At 48.1% G+C, this 22,476-nt stretch overlaps 1 protein-coding gene across 1 annotated transcript in view; it reads left to right on the forward strand.

Moving 5' to 3' along the window:
* The window catches only part of KCNB1 (potassium voltage-gated channel subfamily B member 1), a 107,196-nt gene extending 92,591 nt beyond the window's left edge, over nucleotides 1-14,605 (forward strand). Inside the window, exon 3 of the mRNA XM_007100296.3 lies at nucleotides 11,704-14,605. Within this exon, the coding sequence (XP_007100358.2) occupies nucleotides 11,704-13,713 (2,010 nt within the window). The 3' untranslated portion in view covers nucleotides 13,714-14,605. The remainder of the gene's footprint in view (nucleotides 1-11,703) is intronic.
* Nucleotides 14,606-22,476: the final 7,871 nt, after the last annotated feature.

Raw genomic sequence — 22,476 nt, forward strand, 5'->3', positions numbered from 1 at the left:
TCTTCTGCCCATTTTTGGATTGGGTTGTTTGTTTTTTTGATATTGAGCTGCATGAGCTGCTTGTATATTTTGGAGATTAATCCTTTGTCAGTTGCTTTGTTTGCAAATATTTTCTCCCATTCTGAGGGTTGTCTTTTCCTCTTGTTTATGGTTTCCTTTGCTGTGCAAAAGCTTGTAAGTTTCATTCAAGTGGGTGTTTATAGCCAAGGAGCAGATGGGGGTCAGTGAATGGAAAATTACTGAGAGGAAACATCAGGGAAAAAGGGGATTCTGGCTAAATTGACCTGACAGGATTCTTGGCTGAATATCTGAGGGACTCCTCCAGAATGATTGTCTTTTCCAAAGCAGGTCCTTAGTCGGGCATGAAGAAGGGAGTCAAAGGAAGACTGCTGCTAATAATACCACTAATAATCATGACATGTTCTACATTTAGTGTGTGTGGCCTGGAGACCCTTTAACACCATTACCTCTCTCACCTCACCTCCTCTTCCTCTCCCTTTCAGTAGCCCTACTCACACTGGCCCAACACGTTCCCACCTCAGGGCCTTCGCACTTGCTGTTCCCTCTGCCTGGAATGCTTTTCCCACTGATGGTCACATGGCAACTCCTCCTTATCATTCAAGTCTCAGTTTCAATGTCACCTCCACAGAGAAGCGCTCCCTGACCACCTCAGCTAAAGTAAACCCATCTCATGGTCATTCTCTTTCCCACTGACCTGCTTCATTTTTTCCTAGCAACTTTCACCACCTGAAATTATCCTGTTGACTTGCTACTGTTCACTGTGTATCCCTTCCCTCTACAAGATGGTCAGCTCTACACAAGCTGGGATTTTTGCCTGGTTTGTTCACTGCTGTATCCCTAGAGCCTAAAATGGTACCTGGCATCATTGAATGAATGAATGAGGTCAATCTTAATAAAAACCTGACCATGTAGGTATTATTATTCCCTTTATTTATTATTATTCCCTTTACTTCCTTGTCAGTAGACAAGGAAACTGAGGTGAAGTTCCTTGTGTAAATTTACACAGCTGTGTAAGGGATACCCACCCTTTGGCCTCCCTCCAATGAAAAATAATAATAACTAATTGTAACGGCTCCCACCTTAGTATAGTCTTACATCGAGCTGAAGTCTAACTCCCAGTTTTTAAAAAAATGAGCAGCTAACATTCACTGGGCCTCTACTGTGTGCCAGCCATTGTCTCAATGAATCCTCAGTGAAATAGGACCTGGTTATCCTCATCGCAGAGATGAGGAAATTGAGGCTCAGAGAGGTTAAGTAACATGTCCAAGGTCTCATGGCTGGAAAATTAAGAAGCTGGGATTAAAATGCAGGTCTAGTTCTTAACCAGTACATTGTAGTACCTCCGTCCCACTGGACCTAGTCCATTCATTCATTTTTTTAATTCACTTATCCTGCCTTCTTCCTATATGTGATGAGTGAATGAAGCCAGGGTTCACCGTAAAAGAGAGTGGATGAAAATCCATATTACAGAGTCTCCCTGATAATGATGACATGACGAGATCATCATTGTTTTTAACCTCACATTGTTACTGTTGAAGGACTCATACCAGGAGGAGAAGTATCAGTTTAGCTATTGTCTTGAAGTTCTCCTGGGCTTGGATTATTAATACTATCTCCAAGCAGTTGTTTCTTTGCGAGGATCTTTGTAAGCCTTTCATCTTTGTGTGCAAGGACTAGTTCAGCTAAAACCAGAGGATAGAACCTGCACTCCAACTCAACCGGATGAATTAGAATACCCTAGATTATGCTGCAGTATGTACGAACACACAGTCTCATGACTTTATACGTCAAAGTTTATTTCTGACTCATGTGATTCCCACTGAGGATCCAGTAACAACCCCGCACAGCTCTCTTCCAAGTGGTGACTCAAGAATCCAGTAGCTCCATCCTCTGAGCATGAGACCTCCATTCCTGCAGCTACAGACCCTCAGTAGATATTGCATGAAAAAGATCAGAGATGTGAAGACACTTGGCCTAAGGATGCCCAGCCAGAATTAGAAAGTAGGTCTCTAGACTATCCACACATCCATTTTACCTCAATATGAATCTCTAGTGAGACTAAAATGCTATATGAAAAAGAACTATTGTTAAGTCACCCAAATGTCTCTTTCTAAATGTATATTGGGCATTAACCAGCAAAACTGGCTATTGTCAAAATGACCACTCACAGGGCCATCATTCTGACATTAGCCAGAGTGGTACCCAATCCCAGCATCCAGACTAACACATTTAGTTACTTTCAGCAGCCCAACCACCTCAGCCAAGCTCTCAGAGACTACCCTTCCCACTCCTCATCCTGTCAGACTCAGGGGGCAAAAGGACAGTTTTGTGGCTGAGCAGAGCCTGTGGACACTGCCCTTGCCTAACGTCTCCTATGCTCCTTGTTTTTTATTCAAAACACTGCTCTCTGCAGCGGGGATAGACCGATGCCATTCATCACCGTTAAGACTGACAGTCCCTTCCTCAGCTCCGCATGCCCTCAGCAAATATCAGGACTTGGCGATCACTCAGGCAGGAAGGACACTGCCCCACGTTTCTCCCCATCACCTCCTCCCTCTAGGGATCAGAGTCAAGTTCCCGCCCCCAGCAGAGACATTGTCCTCAGATGGGCAGGAGGTTGTAACAGCACCAGCTTCTAGAATTCCTGTTTGGCAAAGCTCATGAGAACTTAGTTGACCTGTTAGGAAAAGGGTACCCAACCCAGAGCTTTTTGGGAATAGTCAGGTCACCTAGGAAAGATGGTTCAAGTGAGGGCATACATTAAAAACCATAAACCAGGGCTTCCCTGGTGGTGCAGTGGTCGAGAGTCCGCCTGCCGATGCAGGGGACACGGGTTCGTGCCCCGGTCCGGGAAGATCCCACAGGCCGCGGAGCGGCTAGGCCCGTGAGCCATGGCCACTGAGCCTGCGCGCCCGGAGCCTGTGCTCCGCAACAGGAGAGGCCACAAAAGTGAGAGGCCCGCGTACTGCAAAAAAATAAATAAATAAAAATAAAAATTAAATTAAATTAAATTAAAACCATAACCCAGACCCCAGGATGCTGGTATAAGAAAGGTCCTCAGTGTTTAAAAAAAAGGTGGAGTGGGTGCTTCAGAGTCTAGTAGACATGGATTTAAACCCTGCCTCTACCACTTCCTTAATTGTCACTTTGGATATAGTCTTTCTCAGCCTCAGTTTTCCCAATTATAAAATGGAGGTAGGGGACACAGCACACCCTGCAGATTGTTTGGGGGATGAAATACATTCTTTATTTAGACACAACCCCTGCCCTCCAGTTGCTTACATTCTACAGAGGTGGGCATTATTGTAAAATTGCAACTTGGACAGCATTATGAGGAGAAGGGCATAGTACTACTAGAGCCTGCAATTAGGAATTTGACCTGGTCAGGGATAGCTTCCCTGAGGAGGTGATGCCTGAGCTGAGCTTAGAAGGATGAGTAGGAGTTAACCAAGCAGAGTGGAGGGAAAAGCATTCCAGGCAGAAGGAACAGCATGAGCAAAGTCCCTATGGCAAGAAGGATCATGGAGACTATGAGGGACCAAAGGAAAGCTAATGTGCCTGAGATGAGAAAGCAAAGGGGAGCATGGAACAAGACGAGGGTGGAGAGTTAGGCAGGGTACAGACTAAGTGACTGTAACTGTGAGACCCCAAAATACAGTGGCTTAAACAAGATGGATGTTATGAGGTAGACCAGGAGCTGGCAAACTTCTTCAGTAAAGGACCAGTCCAGGGCTGGGGTTAGCTTCCATCTCAGATCCGAGATAGTTACTCCAGCTCTGCACCTCACATCTGCCACCCCTCCAGCAAGGAAGAGGAAAGGAAAGAAGGCAAGCATCATTTTTGCTCACATTCCATTGGCCAAGCTTAGTCACATGGCCACATGTAACTGCAAGGGAAGCTGGAAAATGTAGTCTTCATTCTGGGTAACCCTTTGTCCCGCTAAAACTCTATTACAATGAAAGAAGAGAAGAATAGATATTGGGGACATCTAGTGGCTTTGGGGACACCAGAAAGAGGTCAGTTTGCAGTGGTCCAATGGGAGGTGAAGGTGACTTGGGACAGGGTCATGGTTTAGCAGGTGGAGAGAATGGAACAGATCCAAAGATGTTTGTGAGCCAGAATGGACAGCACTTGGTGACAATTTGGATATGGAGGCAAAGGATGGGGTTGGATGTGGCAAGTGTGACCCTTAGGCTCCTGGCGTGTGCAATTAGATGCAGGTCTTGTCTGGAAAGTTCTTCGTATATGGTAGCAGGTCAGGTAAGTGTTGCTGTCTTCAATATCATATCAGTGGGCCCAGGGGGCAAACCCGACACCTACAGAGACCTGACAGATAATGAAAGGAGTGAAGGGGCCTGTGGACACTGGGGAGCCCATGCCCTGTCTAAAGGGACAGCTACTCCTTAGCGCCAGCAAGTTGTTGCCATGGGGAATGCAGGTTGAACGTGTAGACACAGCATGTGACGTTTCCAGGGAAATCTGAAAATCTAGATTTTTATGTGAAATCTCCAAATTTGGAAGCTTGGACAAATAAGTAAAACTAAATTTCTCAGCCCCAAGGCCTCTGGTTTATAATGCCTGGGACACACCCAGCAATGTCACTGCACCCTGTTTCCACCTTTGTGTCTCGGTTGCCTTCTCATGGTGAAGGCCTCTGTTGCCTGGCTCACCCCAAGGCCTTCATCCTCTATTGTCCCTGGATTCCTGCCCCTTTGTGCCCATGAGCGCCCCCTGCAGGCTCCCAACTCCAATTTCTCACCATCCCCCCCACCAGAGGCCCCTACCTGTAGAAGAGGGAGCCAAAACCATCAGCCTGCTCCCAATCCCCTTAATCGGATCTGCGCCAGTGACCCTTCTGATTAAAACTCCCCATCTGTAATCCCCCCTTAAAGCTGGGGAAGCGGAAGCACCATAAAAGGAGCAAAAGGTTTGATGGTCCATAAACTGCCACCTCCTACGTCCTTGAAAATGTCTTGGGGAGATGCACAGACCTGAATTGGAGTCCCAGATCTACTCCTTGCAAGTTGTGTGGCCCTGGAAAAGTCACTTCATTCTCTGAGCCTCCATTTTATTCGTTTGCTTGATCATTCATTTATTAACTATTTAGGGATCTCCTGCTCTGTGCCAGGCACTGTTTCAGGAGCTGGGGTTACAGCAACGCAAGACAAACCCAGCCTGGGCCCTCATGCAGCTGACATTCTATTGCGGGACACAGAGGAGAAAATTCCAGCTTGGAAAGATCAGGGCCCTGAAGGGACAAACTCAAGGGCTGTGACAGTCCAGAGGGTGGGTGTTCTCAACCCACAACTGGGAGTCAGGGAGGGCTTACTGGAGCAAGTGGCTTCTGAGTTGAGGCCAGAACAGGCTGTAGGAATCAGCCAGGAGAAGTAGGGGAGGAAGGGTACTCCAGGCAGAAGGAGCAGCATGGACAAGGATCTGGAGGTGTGAGCAACCATGGCAGCATGGCTTGGGAATTGTAAGTGGTTTTGCCAGGATTCCTTATGGAATATGCAGTGGGAAATGGAGGAAATGGTCTGGAGAGAGAAGAAAGGTGGACTTAATACAAAAGCCAAATCTCCTTTTTATGCCTCCTGCCTCTCTGACCTCATCTCCTCCCACTCTCTGCCTTGCTCACGCAGCCCCACCCACACTGAGCTTCTTTCTGTTGCTTGATATGCCAAGCTCATTCTCACCCCAGGGCCTTTGCACATGCTGTGCTTATACCTGGAATGCTCAGATCTTTGAATGACATACCCCTCACCTTCAAGTCTCAGAACCAGCATATCTCCTGTGAAAGGCCTGTCCTGACCACCCAACCTCATGTGGACAGCCCCAGTGCTTCTCTACTGATATTCCTGGTTTGTTTTTCTCAGTAACATGTAGCACATAATGCTATCTGACATCATCTTGCTCCTTTATTGGTTTATGGGTTTTTGTGTCTGCCTTTCCCTACCAGTTCCTTAAGGCCAGGGAAATTGTCTTTCTTATCCATGCTGCATCCCCAGCAAAGAGCATAGCACTTAGTAAGTGGCTAATTTAGTTGGCTAATATGCCAACTAAATGCAAAAGGATCGGAACTTCATGGGGAGCCATTTCAGGGTTTACAGCAGGGCTGTAGCTTGCTCAGATTTCTGCTTCTCTCCTGTGACCCATCAATGTGGTTGTGAGGATTAAAAGCAATGCGATACTCTTTACGGAAAGCAACTTTTTATATAACTTATATTGAGGCTAATTTTACATAGCATATAATTCACCATTTCCAGTGAGCAATTCAATGATTTTTCAGTAAATTTGCCAAGTTGTACAACCATCATCCTAAATCAATTTTATAACATTTTCATCATCCCCATGAGATCCTTCATGCCCATTAACCGTTAATCCCTGTCCCCACCCTGGCAACAACTAACCTGCCTTCTGTCTCTATAGGTGTGTCTTATCTGGTCATTTCATATAAATGGAATCATACACTGTGTGGCTTTTTGTGTCTGGCTTCCTCCACTCAGCATAATGTTTTCAAGATTCATCCATATCGTATCATGTATTAGTATTTCATTCCTTTTTATGGCTGAATAATATTCCATTGTATAGATAGACCACAGTTTGTATATCCATCAGTTGATGGACATTCAGGTTGATTTCACTTTTTGCCTCTTACAAATATTGCTGCTGTGTAGATGGATGTGTATGGAAACAGTTTGCAGGACCTGAACACTAGGTGCAGCTCTCTGCTGGCCAGAGCTTCTAGTGTTGCTGCACAGACTTGACCCCAATGGGCTGTGTGACCATAGACTAGTCCCTTCCCTTCTCTGCTTGAGTCTCCCCATCCTTCCAGAAAGGAGCCTGGACCCTTTTCTGCACAGACGTTCTGTGCCTTGTCCATATTCCTGGAAGAGCAGGGAAGTGTTCAGAGCAAATGATAAACAGCCTGTTTATTGCTGGAGCCAAAGGTAGGTATCCTGTGATTAATCACCAGAGCCAACAATTTTTTTTAGAATGAGAAAGGCCTGGCTTCAGAACCCTTGATTCCCCCCTGGGTACCCCTACCTGCTAATCTCTTCTCTCAGAGGACCAAAGCCCCCTCCCACACTTGGTGCAAACAAGTAGGCTGCAGGATGCAGAACCTCATTGCAGGGAGGGAATCTGGGGACAGCCTCTGAGTCCTGGTCCTGTTTCCTGCCTCTGCTCCCTGGGTTCCTGGAGTCCTGCCCAAACCCGATTGGGCTCAGATCCAGGAAAGCAAGGCTGAAAATGCAGGGACCTGACCAGGGGTTTGAGCTGGGGCCGGGAGGACTCATCGCTGGCCTGGCTGGTCCCCCATCCCTGCAGCCCATCCCAGAGACCAAATCAACACTGTTCATTTGGGTTCAAGACTGTTTAGAGGATGTCTGCTGCCTTAGCCAGGCACTGGGGTCCACAGACCTAGTCCTGGATCTCCAGAAGCAACCAGTCCAGAGGCTGGGGGTAAGGATGACAATAAATTATCCAAATAATAATTTAATAACATAAAATATATATTAAGTGGCTGTTATGTGGTAGGTGCTCAATTACTTTCATCTCCATTTTAGAGATAAAGAAATGGAGTCTCGGGCTTCCCTGGTGGCGTGGTGGTTGAGGGTCTGCCTGCCAATGCAGGGGACACGGGTTCGAGCCCTGGTCTGGTAGGATCCCACATGCCGCGGAGCGGCTGGGATCCCACATGCCGCGGAACAACTGGGCCCGTGAGCCACAACTACTGAGCCTGCGCATCTGGAGCCTGTGCTCTGCAACGGGAGAGGCCGCGATAGTGAGAGGCCCGCGCACCGCGATGAAGAGTGGCCCCCGCTTGCCACAACTAGAGAAAGCCCTCGCACAGAAACGAAGACCCAACACAGCCATAAATAAATTAATTAATTAATTTTTTTTAAAATGGAGTCTCAGAGAGAGGAAGTGACTTGTCCAAGGCCACTCAGCCAGGTGGGAATAATAACACTACTGCTCAGAGCCAAGTCCAACCGGCTTATAAATAAGTATAATGTTGTGAAATAATAAAAGCAATAAAAGTTGATCTAAGGGACTTATGAATTCATTGAATTCTCTTTGCCACCTTGCAGTGACCCACCCCCATCTTACAGATGAGGAGACTGAGGCACAGAGGGTTTAACTCATGTTCAGGAGCTCCCTAGTCAGGAAGTGTAACCCTGACCCTAAGGGCTTCAGTGGGTCTGGAAGAGAAAGCAGTCTTGTGGGCAGGGCTAGGAAGGGTGGGTCACACTGCATTAACATAAGTGCTATTTGATGAGTGCATGTGCCAGGGCAGGAGGCCTGGCACCCTCTAACCCTCCCAACCCAACCCTGAGCAGCGGACACCCCCCTCCAGGATGCAGTGAGGCCTCTGCCTGCATTTTCTTCTTTCCTAAGCATCCTCAGGCTGAGAGGACGGGAGGGGAGAGCACTTTCTGGGGTACAAAGAGGGGGTGCCGCCTTAGAATAACAGCGCTAAGGACTGTACTATAGGTGGGTGCATAATTCATGCATCTGTCAGCAGACATCAATTATGCGGGCCTTCCCTGGAGTTGCCTGGGGGTTAGAAACTGGAGCAGGCCTCCCCTGCCAGCCTCTGGGGGAAATGAGATCTCCCAGCTCTTAAAGGAATAGACTCCCCAGGGATCTGTTCCTTCTCCTGCAGCTGCCCTCAGGGCCAGGAGTCAGAAACTGTAGCAGCTCCACTGCAGGGGCTCAGCCCGAGGTCACAGCTGGCTGCTCTGTAAGGTCAGACCCACTCTGTGCCTAGCTCTGGGCTAACAGCTCTCTTCCCTCATTCTACAGCTCCTGAGGGGCGGGCTGACTACTGGTATATCCCAGAGTTTCTCAACGTTGGTACTATTAACATTTGGGGCCCGATCATTCTCCGTGGTGGGGACTGTCCTGTGCATTGTATTCAACAGCATCCCTGGCTCCACCCACCAGCTGCCAGTATCACCCCTCCTCCAGATCGTGACAACCAAAAATTTCTGCAGGATTTGCCAAATGTCCCCAAGGGAAGGGGGAGGGGTCAAAATCATCCCCAGTTAAGAACGACTGGAACATCCCCATTTTACAGATAAGGAAACAGAGGCAAGGAAAGTTGCAATACCCAAGGCCACCAGACCCATAAATGGCCGTGAACTTGAGCCACAGCCAAGAGGCACCATGAAAACCCGTTGCCCTAGGCGCTGTGGGTGCAGAGGTGAATCTCAGAATCCATCCCTGTCCCCACAAAGCTTACAGATTCTGGGCAGTGATGGACACATTCTCACACACACACACACACTCACACACACACACACACCTGTAATAGGCTGTGATGGACACATTCTCTCTCACACACACACACACACACACACACACACACACACACACACACACACACCCCTGTAATAGGCTGTAGTGTGCTAAGAACCCCAAGGCTGGCAAAATGACGAGGGAGCCCAAAGGATGGAGTGGCTGGCCCCTCCAGGGATGACCTCTGCAGGGAGGGGCCATGTGGGCTGGGTTTTAAAAGATGGATTGGAATTCACTGGACAGAGAGGAAGAGGCACAGACCTGCAGAACTGACCAACGATAGCGTGTGATTAGGGAAGCTTGAAGTTTGGGAACCTGTGGCAGGAGAGGCCAAAGAGAGGGGTCAGAGTCAAACTCAGAGGGACTTGGCAACCATGTGTCCTGATCGGGGATTTATTGCAGGGGACAGAACCCTCTCACGCTCACCCAAGCAACAGCGTCATGTACTTTCAGGATACGGCAGGCAGTTTCAGAACAAGGGCGAGAAGCAAAGACTAGCTGGCCCCTCGGAGGCTGGGTGGTCTGGGCTGACAGGGTGTGGGCTGAGCTATTTCCCCTGTGTTGACAGCTAACATTTATTAGACATTCACTAGGTGCTGCTGGAACCTGTCCTGGGTGCTTTGCATGTGTTAACACATTTAGTCTTCACAGCAGCTCTCTGAGATAGATATTGCCATTATCATCCCATTTTGCCGATGAAGAAACTGAGGCTTAGAGAAGTTAAATGCCTGACTAAAGGTAAGGAAGTGGAAGCACTGAGACTTGAATCCAAAACAGCCTGACACCAGAGCCCAAGCTTTTAACTGTGGCCCTCTACACCCTTTTGACATCTCCTGTGTCCTCTCTGCTCCTTCTCTCTGCCTCTTCCCTTTAATCTCTGGCTTCTCTAAAAGGTTCAGCTTTCTCTGACTTTTTTATGGTTTTTCTGATCCCCTGCAATGTGGGTGAAAAGTTGCTTGAGGCTTGGGCTTATCATGAAGCTGGTTCAGGCCTGGGCTGTACTTGACCATTTAATTCAGAGGCTCACCACCCCCATAACCCACTCACCCCTGGATCCCTGAACTCAAATCTTCCATAGTGGACTGGTTCAGCCCAGCCTGGGTTTTCTGTCCGTCTCTGGGCCACTCAGCGGCAGCCGGGATCAGATGATACAAGCATGGAGACCCCACCCCCACCTGCTGCCCTTTAGCAGGGGCAGCAGAAAGGGAGGCACAAGCCTATGAGAAGAGGACAGCTTTTGGGGGGTGGGGAGGAGGGCTGATAGATAAGTTTAGGAGTTTAGATTTTTTCCTGAAGAGTCCTGGAAATTTATTAAGCAGGAGAGTGATGTGACTGGATTTGTATTTTTGAAAAATAGACCCTAGAACAATTTATTACATCTGCTTGCATTTCTGCATAAGCTGTAGACTAGCCTAGGCTCCATTAAATTCAACAAACATCCAGTGAGCCCAAACATCTGGACCAAACCCTCTTCTTGATCCAGGGGACTCAAAGGTAGTTAAGCTGTGATCCTTAGCCTCAAAATTTCACAGTCACACTCAGGAGTTAATAACATGAGACCAGGATGTCTAGGCCTCCCTGAAAATCATCTTCAAAACCTTGAGCGTTTAGCAAAAAGGTCTGTAGCTTTCATCTCATTTCTAACACATTCTTAAGAGCTCAAGTATTGGAGTCAGACAGACCCAGGTTAAAATACTGGCTCTGCAACTTACTAGCTTTGGAAGCCTAGGTTTCCTCATCTTTTCATTGGAAGTACAACTTAATGGGGTTGTTGTAAGAATGAAGTAAGGAATTGCATGGAAAGTGACAAGCATCGTGCCTCGAATACAATGAACGCTCGATAAACGGTAACTATTGATATTATCATTAGTATAATGTCTGGAAAGCGGTACCCCACCCAATAATAGTTATGAACCACTGGTCTAGATCACGAGACGGCCAACTATGGCTTGCAGGTCAAATTCAGCCCACTTCCTGTTTTTGTAAATAAAGTTTTAGTGAAACAGCTATGCTCATTCGTTTATGTATAATCTAAGGCTGTTTTCATGCTATAACTGCAGAGTTAAGTGGTTGCAACAAAGAATTCATGGGCTTCAAAGTCAAAAAGATTTACTATCTGGGACCTTTATAGAAAAAATTGATTGACCCCTGGGCTTGATGATTAGTTTTAAATCATTTCAGTTCTCTGGGCCTCAGTTTCCACGTCTGTATGATAACTGGATTTGAATAAATAACCTTTTTAGCTCAAACATCCAGTCATTAGGTAATTAGTGAGCTATGAAAATGCTCTTGAATGTTGAGGAATGTCCTGCAGACCCAGAGTATTAGGGTGACCATCCCATTGGCGGTTGATAACTAAATTCCACTCTCTTCTCCTCACAGATCCTTGCCATAATTTCCATCATGTTCATCGTCCTCTCCACCATTGCCCTGTCTCTCAACACGCTGCCCGAGCTGCAGAGCCTTGATGAGTTTGGCCAGACCACAGACAACCCCCAGCTGGCCCACGTGGAGGCCGTGTGCATTGCGTGGTTCACCATGGAGTACCTGCTGCGGTTCCTCTCCTCCCCCAAAAAGTGGAAGTTCTTCAAGGGCCCGCTCAACGCCATTGACTTGTTGGCCATCCTGCCATATTATGTCACCATCTTCCTCACTGAATCCAACAAGAGCGTGCTGCAGTTCCAGAACGTCCGCCGCGTGGTCCAGATCTTCCGCATCATGCGTATTCTCCGCATTCTTAAGCTCGCACGTCACTCCACTGGCCTCCAGTCCTTGGGCTTCACTCTGCGGAGGAGCTACAACGAGCTGGGCTTGCTCATCCTCTTCCTTGCCATGGGCATCATGATCTTCTCCAGCCTTGTCTTCTTTGCCGAGAAGGATGAGGATGACACCAAGTTCAAAAGCATCCCAGCCTCTTTCTGGTGGGCCACCATCACCATGACGACCGTTGGGTATGGAGACATCTACCCCAAGACTCTCCTGGGGAAAATTGTGGGGGGTCTTTGCTGCATTGCAGGGGTCCTGGTGATTGCTCTTCCCATCCCCATCATTGTCAATAACTTCTCTGAGTTCTACAAGGAGCAGAAGAGGCAGGAGAAAGCAATCAAGCGGAGAGAGGCTCTGGAGAGGGCCAAGAGAAATGGCAGCATCGTATCCATGAACATGAAGGATGCATTCCCCCGGAGCATCGAGATGATGGACATTGTGGTTGAGAAAAATGGAGAGAACCTGGGTCCGAAAGACAAAGTGCAAGATAACCACTTGTCTCCCAACAAATGGAAATGGACAAAGAGGACGCTGTCCGAAACCAGCTCAAGTAAGTCCTTTGAAACCAAGGAGCAGGGATCCCCTGAGAAGGCCAGATCATCTTCTAGTCCTCAGCACCTGAACGTCCAGCAGTTGGAAGACATGTACAATAAGATGGCCAAGACACAATCTCAACCCATCCTCAATACTAAGGAGTCGGCAACACAGAGCAAACCAAAGGAAGAACTTGAAATGGAGAGTGTCCCCAGCCCCGTAGCCCCTCTGCCCACTCGTACAGAAGGGGTCATTGACATGCGAAGCATGTCGAGCATTGATAGCTTCATTAGCTGTGCCACAGACTTCCCTGAAGCCACCAGATTCTCCCACAGCCCTTTGGCCTCACTCCCCAGCAAAACTGGAGGTGGCCTGGCCCCAGAGGTTGGCTGGCAGGGAGCTCTGGGTGCCACCAGTGGTAGGTTTGTGGAGGCCAACCCCACCTCGGATGCCAGGCATCCCTCTGCTTTCTTCATTGAGAGCCCCAAGAGCTCCATGAAGACCACCAACCCCTTGAAGCTTCGCGCACTGAAAGTCAACTTCATGGAGGGCGATCCCAGACCATTAGTCCCCGTTCTGGGGATGTACCATGACCCTCTTAGGAACCGGGGGGGTGCTGCGGCGGCTGTTGCTGGGCTGGAGTGCGCCACACTCTTGGACAGGCCTGTGCTGAGTCCAGAGTCCTCCATCTACACCACAGCAAGTGCTAGGACACCCCCCCGGTCACCGGAGAAACACACAGCAATAGCGTTCAACTTTGAAGCAGGTATCCACCAGTACATTGATGCGGACACAGATGACGAGGGGCAAGTGCTCTACAGTGTGGACTCCAGCCCCCCCAAGAGCCTCCACGGGAACACTAGTCCCAAGTTCGGTGTCGGGACAAGATCAGAGAAGAACCACTTTGAAAGCTCCCCCTTACCCACCTCCCCTAAGTTCTTAAGGCAGAACTGTATTTACTCTACAGAAGCATTGACTGGAAAAACTCCCAGTGGTCAGGAAAAGTGCAAGCTTGAGAACCACATCTCCCCCGACGTCCGCGTGTTGCCGGGGGGAGGAGCCCATGGAAGCACACGGGATCAGAGCATCTGAACCACCTCCACACGGAGGAGAGACTTGTGGCAGGGTCCAAAGAGGAGTGCTGTTCAGCTTACCTGCCGTGGAGCTTTTGTGCATGACCTCTGAAACAGAAAGGCTCTGCAAAGCCCCCAGAAAGAAGAGAGACCAGAGAAAGCTCCCTTAAAACCTTGAGAGCCGTTAACGGGTCCATCAGAGTGAAGTTGGCCAAGCCACAGGGTATGGCTCCTCCTTGTAACAGCTCCACGGCCCTCTTTGGAAGATGACAAGAGCAGAACTCCCAGCCACCACTACCACGTTCTAGACATAACCAAGGCCACCTACTCCCCATTCTTCTCTCGTGGCTTTCCATCACAGCCTCTGAGGGCAAGATCTCCATCCCTCCTGGCTTCAGCCGGAGAAGGATGCCCGAACAAGTGGCTGGTGTTAAAAGAGTGGGTTGACCAATTTGGTTTGGGGTGTTGCCTGGCCACCTCTAGGAACTTCTGTCCATCACCTGCCGGATGGATCCCACTGTCAGAAGGCTACAGGGAATGCTTGTGTCATGGGGAAAACTGCACCATAAGCCACGATCCCAGCGCAAAACCCTTCCTCAAATGTCTTCATTGACTTCAGTATTCCGTAGTACCTGAGATTTTATTTTGAGATATCATCAGGGTGAGTTGCACCACTTGTACTCAATTCTAATTGCCCCCTGGCAATCTGGGAAGGGTTCAGAAGGCGGGCACTCAGCCAACAGTATGAACTCTGAGCATTGCTTTAGGGTTATAGAAGGAAAATGCTTTCTGTACATTGCTAGTGTAGACTCAAAAGATATGCAAGTGTCAAATATGCAGAAGAATAGCTTATTCAAAGAGACTGTATGTTACCGAAGAACAGAATAAAATCTGATTTTGTTTTTTACCTGAAAAAAACGAAAGGAAAAAAAAAAAAAACCCAATTGAAATGCCCAGTTCAGACTTTCGAATACTTCCTGCTGGGGCAGGGAAAGCATTTACTATAATAGAAATTCTTTTTTGTTTCCTGTGATATTCAAGTTTGAAAAAAAAAAAAAGTTAAAATAAAAAGCACTTTATGTTTTTCAAAAATAGGTTCTACCAGGGACAGTGTCAACATCTTGCACTTTAAAACAGGCATGATTTCCCGTGGGCCACTTGTTGGGACTACAGTTGGGTTTTTGCTCCAGGCATGTATCTGGCCACGGTGAGTGATACTGTGCTGGTATTGCTGTCTGCTGTGTCAAAGTCTCTGGGCTCCTTCCCTGCCCCCCTGAAGCTTCCCCTTAACCCTCTTGCATCAGGAAGGGTACTTGGCCCCTGCATGGGGCCTCTTATAAAGTCATGGGTACAGGAAACTGGAACATCTCAGAAGAATGAAGTAGACGGTTGGGCATTGGGTGTTTTACTCTGTTCTCTTTCTTGTCAACCAGGTGTTGGTGTGTTTTCAGTGTCACTGTCTGTACTAACAGCTCAGCTCTCCTTTCTGCAGCCATCAATGCAGCCAGTACCGACAAAAGCAATAAGTATTCGTGTGCATTGTGAGCGGTTCTGGTCTATCTCTTGGTGTTGGTCTTCCTGTCTTAGTTTGATGACCTGGCGTTGACCTGCCTGATTTTAGTCCAACAGCATGGTGGTGTTGGCCATTCCTCAGGTCAGTAACACTGGGTGGAGCTGCTGGTTAGCAGGATGCCAAGCTGTTGGCCCATGTGTCAGTAACGAGGACACATTATTGATCTGCTTGTCTTTAGTACAATGAACCGACGTTGTTCTCCTAGTACAATTCTGAAGGATGGTGTCCCAAGTACGATAGTGTAGATCTGCCGATCCTCAATACAGTGCCAGGCATATGTCTTCCTGATGGAACAAAACATGGTTTCCCTGTCCTTCGTAGAACATGTTGTCGGTCTGCCTGTTAGTACAATGGCACAATCCACCTGTCAGTGCACAGACATCATGGCGTCATTCTGCCTGTGCTCTGCACAGTGGCATGAGGTTGAGCAACCTGTCACAGGTATGATGACGTGGGATCATTCCACTGCCCTTAAAAACGCGTGTTCTCTGCTGCGTATGCACCCGGTTCATACTGCTTCTCAGCATCTCCAAGCACTGTAGGTCCCTCCAAGAGGGTGCAGTCCTGGTTTTTGCTACGTTAACAAAGTATCTTGACTCTGGAAGTATCTTCAGAGTACTCTCGCAGCAAATGCAAAGGGATTTAAGGGGCAGGGAGCATGAGGTCATCCTGTGCTGGTGGCACACCAGAGAGAGGAAGCTCCCAAGGTGCTTTACTGAGCACACAGTACAAGCTGGGGGGCCTGTGGAGGAAAGGTCGCAGAACAGTCCTCCCTGGGCCATCTCACGTCTCTTTGTTTCCATCACCATTGACATCCGCCATCAGCACAAATGTGAAAATTCAGGGAAAACAAACAAATGCTTTTTGATAAAAGTAAATAGTTGTGATTTCCGATTCAGATTTTTTAGAGCTGATGCTATCTGTAAAAATTAATAATAATAATATAGTCTATTTTACATATCAGGAAAGTGAACATGTTTAAATATAGCCATATATAGCGAGAAGGAACTTACCACCCCTTCTTCAAATCGGGGCATTTCATTTGCTGGTTGAAGCAGACGAGAAGTGTACAGATTAGAAATGATTTCTTTCTTTCTTTTTTTTTTAAACTAATAACCAATTGGTGCAACTCTCCTTGTCTCTAACCAAAGGCCCTTTCTGCCTTGTGTGGTCATGCAGGACCTACCCCTTCCTTCCTCATGTATTTTGTCTGAACTTAAAGTAGCATTTTATTGAGTCACTTTTGAAGGATGAATTCAGAAGTATCATTAAGAACCTACCTTTTCAGGCTTAATAGCCAGAGTCCTATAGAGTTCTTATAGAAACAGAATAACTGAAACTCAGCATATACTATGCTTAGAAAGTATTGCGTTTGTTTTGGGTTTTCCTTTTACTTGTGGATGTATTGTAGGAATAGAGCTTTTACCCTGTGCCTATTCAAAATAGAGTATTGTAAGTTCTCCCAGGCCCCCACCTGCCAAAAAGAAACATACCCAGGTTTTTAATATGTGTACACCCTACCTGTACCTGTGTACGCGCACTGGGATATCTACCTGAGTCTCCAGTGAGAAGCTAACCTTGATAGACGGGTGTTGATGGAGGAGAGGAAAGCAATGGTTTGGAGGCAAATACGGCTTTAACTTGATGGTCCATGTACCACCCATTCCTAAACCAACGAAAGTGGGAAAAAAACGAGTCATCCCAAAGAAATGAATCTAGGGCCTGGAGGTGAATGGATGCCTGGTCCCTTTGGCAAATTCAGTGAAACTCATCAAGAAACCCACCAAACTTACACCATTATCCAAAAGGGCTCGGGACCAGGTAGCTCTGTGTCCTGATCACACAGGGGACTGTCCACGACCAGCAGAGAGAGGTGGGAAAGCTCTGGAGGAGTCCGTTTATTCACCTTTTCATCTTGGGGTAAAGAAGAGCAATACGACTGGGGTGCAGTAGAGTTCTCAGTGCCTTCTTTAGGGATTTTACCTTAAGCACACTTAATGGGGAAAGGAAAAAGAGGAAAGAACATTCATTCCCGTGAAGCCCCTTTCTCTAAAAGCACTGGGGATCAAGAAGGAAGACGAGGACGATGGGGAAACGGCAGAATCCTGAGGAGGCCGTTTCCTTTCAACCCACCTGGCTCGCCCCTTTGAATTGCTGGTGATACAAACTTTTGCAGACTGATTCCTGACCTCTCCTCCGCCGTGTCTTAGTAACTGTAAGCCTCGCCCCTGCCCTTTCTCTGAATAAGATCCACGTTTCTAAGGAGAAAAAACAGAACCGTATTCTCTTCTGTAAAACTGTAATGTATTGTTGATGTTTGTAACTGTTGTATATTTCTGTCTTGCTCCAAGTTATGGCTGGAGTGTATAGTCCATGGGCAGGGGGAAATTTAAAATTCACCACGGACAAGGGTCACTAATGCCAGGTGTCTCTCTCTCTCTCTCTCTCCTTTCCTCATTTCTCTGCCAACTAGTCTCAAGTAACATGACCCCGGGCTTCAGCCTCCAGTCAAGTAACTTTGAATCCAATGTGGTGAGAAGCCTCTAGCATGTGATCCTTTGAGAAAGGACTCTTTCTACTGCTGCGAAGTTGGCAGGCGTTAAAAGGGGGCTTTCCCCTGACTCCCCCAGCAGGACAGTGGAGAACCTGCAGCCCTGAGCTAAAATTTCCTCGCCTCCCACAGCTTATATGACAGCATCCAGATGCTTTCACTCAACCCCGGACGACTCAAACCAGCCCTGGCTACACCCAGAAATAAGAGTTACCTCTGCATTTTCTGTTGCCATTTTTCTGGCTCTAGAAGTATCTGATGCGTGACTACATCAAAGGTTGTCCACGCGTCTCAGAGTAGTCTATTTTTCTGTTCAGATAAAATATATATATATATGTATTTTTAGCAAATTTATAATTGGGCCATTGAGTCTAATTTCTTCTTTTGTAATACAGAATAACATCTTAGGGGTTTTATCGTTGGTCATAATCGCAGCTGATATCTTCTGGTCTCCTTCATTTCCTCCTGTTGCTCCTTGGATCGTTTTTTTTTCTTCTTCTTTTTGATTCTGATTTTCTGGAGGTGGGGAAAGACTTTGGGGTCTGACTTCCTCGTGCAGGCATTTCCTGACACAAGGCCTAGAATCTGTTGACCCGTTACTTTCCTCATTCTGTCTGTTCTATTTATTGTTCTTAAAAATCCAGAACACAGATGCAGGAGTGAAACCAGGGGAAGCAGGGCTACAGATGGCCCTCAAAATCAGGATGGGATGTGGGCTGGTTTAGCTTATCCTCCACACCGTTCCGGGGATCTAAAGGGACTGAGTTTGTTCATTTCCAGAGATCTTGGAATCTAAAATCTCATGCGAGGAAACCTCCCTCTGGCATTTCTGAGATTCAGAAGACACCTAAACCCCTCTTGGCCGGCCTGTTGCCACGCCCAGCGCCCTGCTCCCCTGTGACACCAATTGGATCTGAAGGTCAGGGCACTTTCAGGTTCTTACGAAACTTAGAGAAAATCCTGGGCCTCAGATCTCATCAACTGTTTATCAGTTCTTCATTTCAATCCATTTCCAACAGCCTTACCAAAAAACAGTGGCCAGAGAAGCTTGCAGCCAAATCCTGAGAAGGCGTGTCCCCAGAATCTGCCATCTCATCTCCCCTTCCCTTTCCAGCTGCCTGGCTCCGTAGAGCCAGAGATTCGTGGCAAGGGCAGTGGTATTTTTCCAGCTTCCGCCTATCCAGGCCTCGGGGAGTGTCTGGACTATCCTGATAATTAATTCTACCAGGCGGTTTCCAGGCCTCGGGTGGGCAGAGGACATCTTACGAAGCAGGATCTTCAGCAGGAAATGATTCTCCATCCATCAGCTCATGCAGGAAGATGAAGCAAGCCCAGATAATCTCCATCTTGCATCTATAGATTTTCATATCCCACCTGCCTCGCTGTCAGCTACAGGGCTCTGGCCTCTGCCCAGGTCAGAGATCTGAGCCAAATCAGGACCCCCAGATGGCAGTGAGCCATCCCTGTCGGGTCAACCCCAAGAGGAAACCATCCGAAGTACTAATGTGTCATTCTGGACTAAGATTCTAATCAGCGTTTTCCCATCCCCGCCCCCCGCAACCCAAATTCCTGGTAAACTGGTTTGAACCAGAGCCAAATAACACAGACAAGATTTTTTAAAACTACTGCAAAAGAACAACAACAACAAAATTGTCTCCCAGTCATTTGCTAGGTTTGATGCCCAGATAAGCAAACACCCTTGCCTGTGGCCATTTTCATCTAGAGGTTGTGTAGTCTGGGTTTCCATCCACTGACCTTGATATTGGCTTAACCTGGAATTTCTCCTAAACTCCCCAAAATGCCGTCTTGAAGACATGGATTCGGAAGGGACTCTGTTAATCGAGTGACCCCTCATCTTCACTGCTAACTAACTCTCCATTCCTTCTTGCAAAGATCCTGGAAAGATCTAAAGGTTGGCGGGGATGGGGATGCAGTTCACCTGAAGGAGACCCCACCTGCCCACATTATGTCTGCATGCCAGTCTCTGAAAGTTTCTCCTGCATGAAAGGGACAGGGCAGTCCATTTCAGCTCAAATTAAGGAAGCACTTCTAATAGGTGGGCCTGCCTCACCATGGAACTCGATGCCATGTTGGGTAATGAGCTCTCTGACAGCACAGGTGTTTAAAGACAGGCTAGTTGATGTACAAAACGGATGTTGCTGAGGGAACCTAGCACTGCATGCTGACTGAACTGAACGTCTGGGGAAGTTCTCTCTCCAGCTCCTCCGCCCCACCCCCTTCCAATGTACGCATGTGTGCGTGTGTGTGGTTTGAACATCTGAGCACAGGCTCAAGCCACTGGGGCAAAGGCAGAGAGCACAGTTAGCAGAAACTCAGATTCTAGAATGTGGAGCTTTCTGGGGGAATGTCAGGGAGGGAAGTGGCAGCAGGATACCCTGATCCTCTCTGCTCCCCGTCTTGGACAGTTTTAGTGACTCTGTTGGTCGCTTATCCACCCCCAGTTCCCCGACAGGGACCACACTGTGTGGGATGTGAGGTTCGTGCTCCCCTCCCCCAGGCCAGCCAAGGAGCAACGCCCCTGTTTGGGTGGCCTTCTCACGGTGCTTCAGCCCTTCAGCCCAGGCCCCGGGCCCTCGTAGGCCTCAGGCTTTCTGTACAAGAGATACGATTATCCTTTACCCACTCGCCAGCTGCCTAATGAACAAACTGGCCAGGCAATAGCAAATGGTACCATCCCCAAAGGGCGTTTTTTTGTTTTTTTTGTTTTTGGAAAATAAAACAGGAAATCCCATTCAAGACCCTTGAAAGTCCCCACCCAATGAAGTAAGTCCAGAAGGGCCCAAAGAAAGAGACAGCCGCAATCTAGTTTTACAACAAAACGAGGCCTCGGCTACCTGCAGGTTGGATGCTCACTCTCCCACCTCTGCAGCCCCTTCCCAGGTGAGTCTGGATACCGCATTCTCCAAGGACAGCATGTGACAAAAGAGGTTTTAAAGTTCCATCTAATTGTGTATGGTGGGCTTGGAGGAAGTGAGGCTTCATCCTCAGGGTGACCCCAAGTCCAGGAGGTCTCAGGTTGCTTCATTATGGGATGAGGCAAGGCCATAGGTTTTGATGGATCGTCTGAGCAGCTGCCTTCCTCCCCAAATTAAACAAAAACCCAGTTTCCAAGATCCCCCTCTGAGGCTCTGCCCTACAGAAATAGCTCAAGTTGCTGGCTGCAATGAGAGGACAATTCTGGAAAATGAAGAAAACTCCCAATTCTGTCCCATTAGGATGCTCTCCAGAGTCCTGCATGGATTGTTGCATACTTCCTGCCTCCCTAAACTAATCCAGATTTGGAAAACAAGGAGGGAAGCACAGAAGAAGATGCCCATGAGGGCCTCCCCTGGTGGGGCAGTGGTTAAGAATCCGCCTGCCAATGCAAGGGACACGGGTTCGAGCCCTGGTCCGGGAAGATCCCACATTCCATGGAGCAACTAAGCCCCTGTGCCACAACTACTAAGCCTGCGCTGTAGAACCTGTGAGCCACAACTACTGAGCCTGCATGCCACAACTACTGAAGCCTCTGCGCCTAGAGCCCGTGCTCCGCAACAAGAGAAGCCACTGCAATGAGAAGCCCGCACGCTGCAGTGAAGAGTAGCCCCTGCTCGCTTCAACTAGAGAAAGCCCATGCGCAGCAATGAAGACCCAGCGCAGCCAAAAAAAACAAAAAAGAATAAATAAAATAAATAATTTTTTTAAAAAAAGAAGATGCCCATGAGATCTGGACTTCTCCACAGCGAGGCTCAGGCTCCCTGGTCTTCACCAGGGCTTTGGGGTCTCTCTCTGATGAGCTTGACATCTGAGCTCTGGATGCCTGCAGGGTGGGGAAGAGGAAGATCAGCAGCTGCTGGGTTGTGCAGCTGGCCCCTTTGTTCTCCAGGCCTGTCCTGGCTTCAATCCAAGGTCAAGGAACTCAGGGTTATCTCCCAACACATGACTTTGGCACATAGTGGTCACCCAACCTGTGTTTGTTTTTCTGTTTGAGTGATTGTGTAAATGAGTGACTTCTGAGTGAATGAATGAATGAGTGAATGTGTGAGTGGAGAGAGGAGTTCATTCGTTCTCACCTGGCTTGAGGTATTCCTAACTGGGAAGGAAGGAGAAATGGGAGGCTCCTCCCACTGAAGCCCGTAAGCCCCATCAGTGCCATCTGTTCTTTGACTCAATTGGGAGTCAAGATGACGGTCAAATTATCTTCCCTAAGGGTCTTCTCAGAGCCAGCCTTCCAGGGGGCTATGGGGACAGCCCCAGCCTCCTTTTGACCCTCCTATCCTGCATTTTCAGCCTCGTGCTCTAGTTTAGCTCACACTAGCCCATGGGAGACTACAAGGTGGTTTTCCAATAGGCTAAGCCAAGGGTCCAAGGTAACAGTTTCCCCTGGTCTGGGACTTGCTGGGGGCAGGAATGTGGGAGCTGGTATCTGGAAACTGGATCGCATTCCCTGAGCCGTGGGAGCTGAGCTGGAAAACGGGGCCAGCCTGTCCTCCAGCTTTGAGAGCCAATGGTCTTCCTTTTTTCTGAGCCCAATGCCCCCCCATGGTAGCATGCTCCCTGATCCCATCAGCTAAGACCCTCTGTCTCTCCCAGGAACCATGGCGTGAGGTTGAGGCTTTTCTGCCAGCAAAGCCATTCTGATCGCCCCACCCATAATG

This window comes from Physeter macrocephalus, chromosome 14 (assembly GCF_002837175.3).
Source record: "Physeter macrocephalus isolate SW-GA chromosome 14, ASM283717v5, whole genome shotgun sequence".
Classification (NCBI taxonomy): Eukaryota; Metazoa; Chordata; class Mammalia; order Artiodactyla; family Physeteridae; genus Physeter; species Physeter macrocephalus.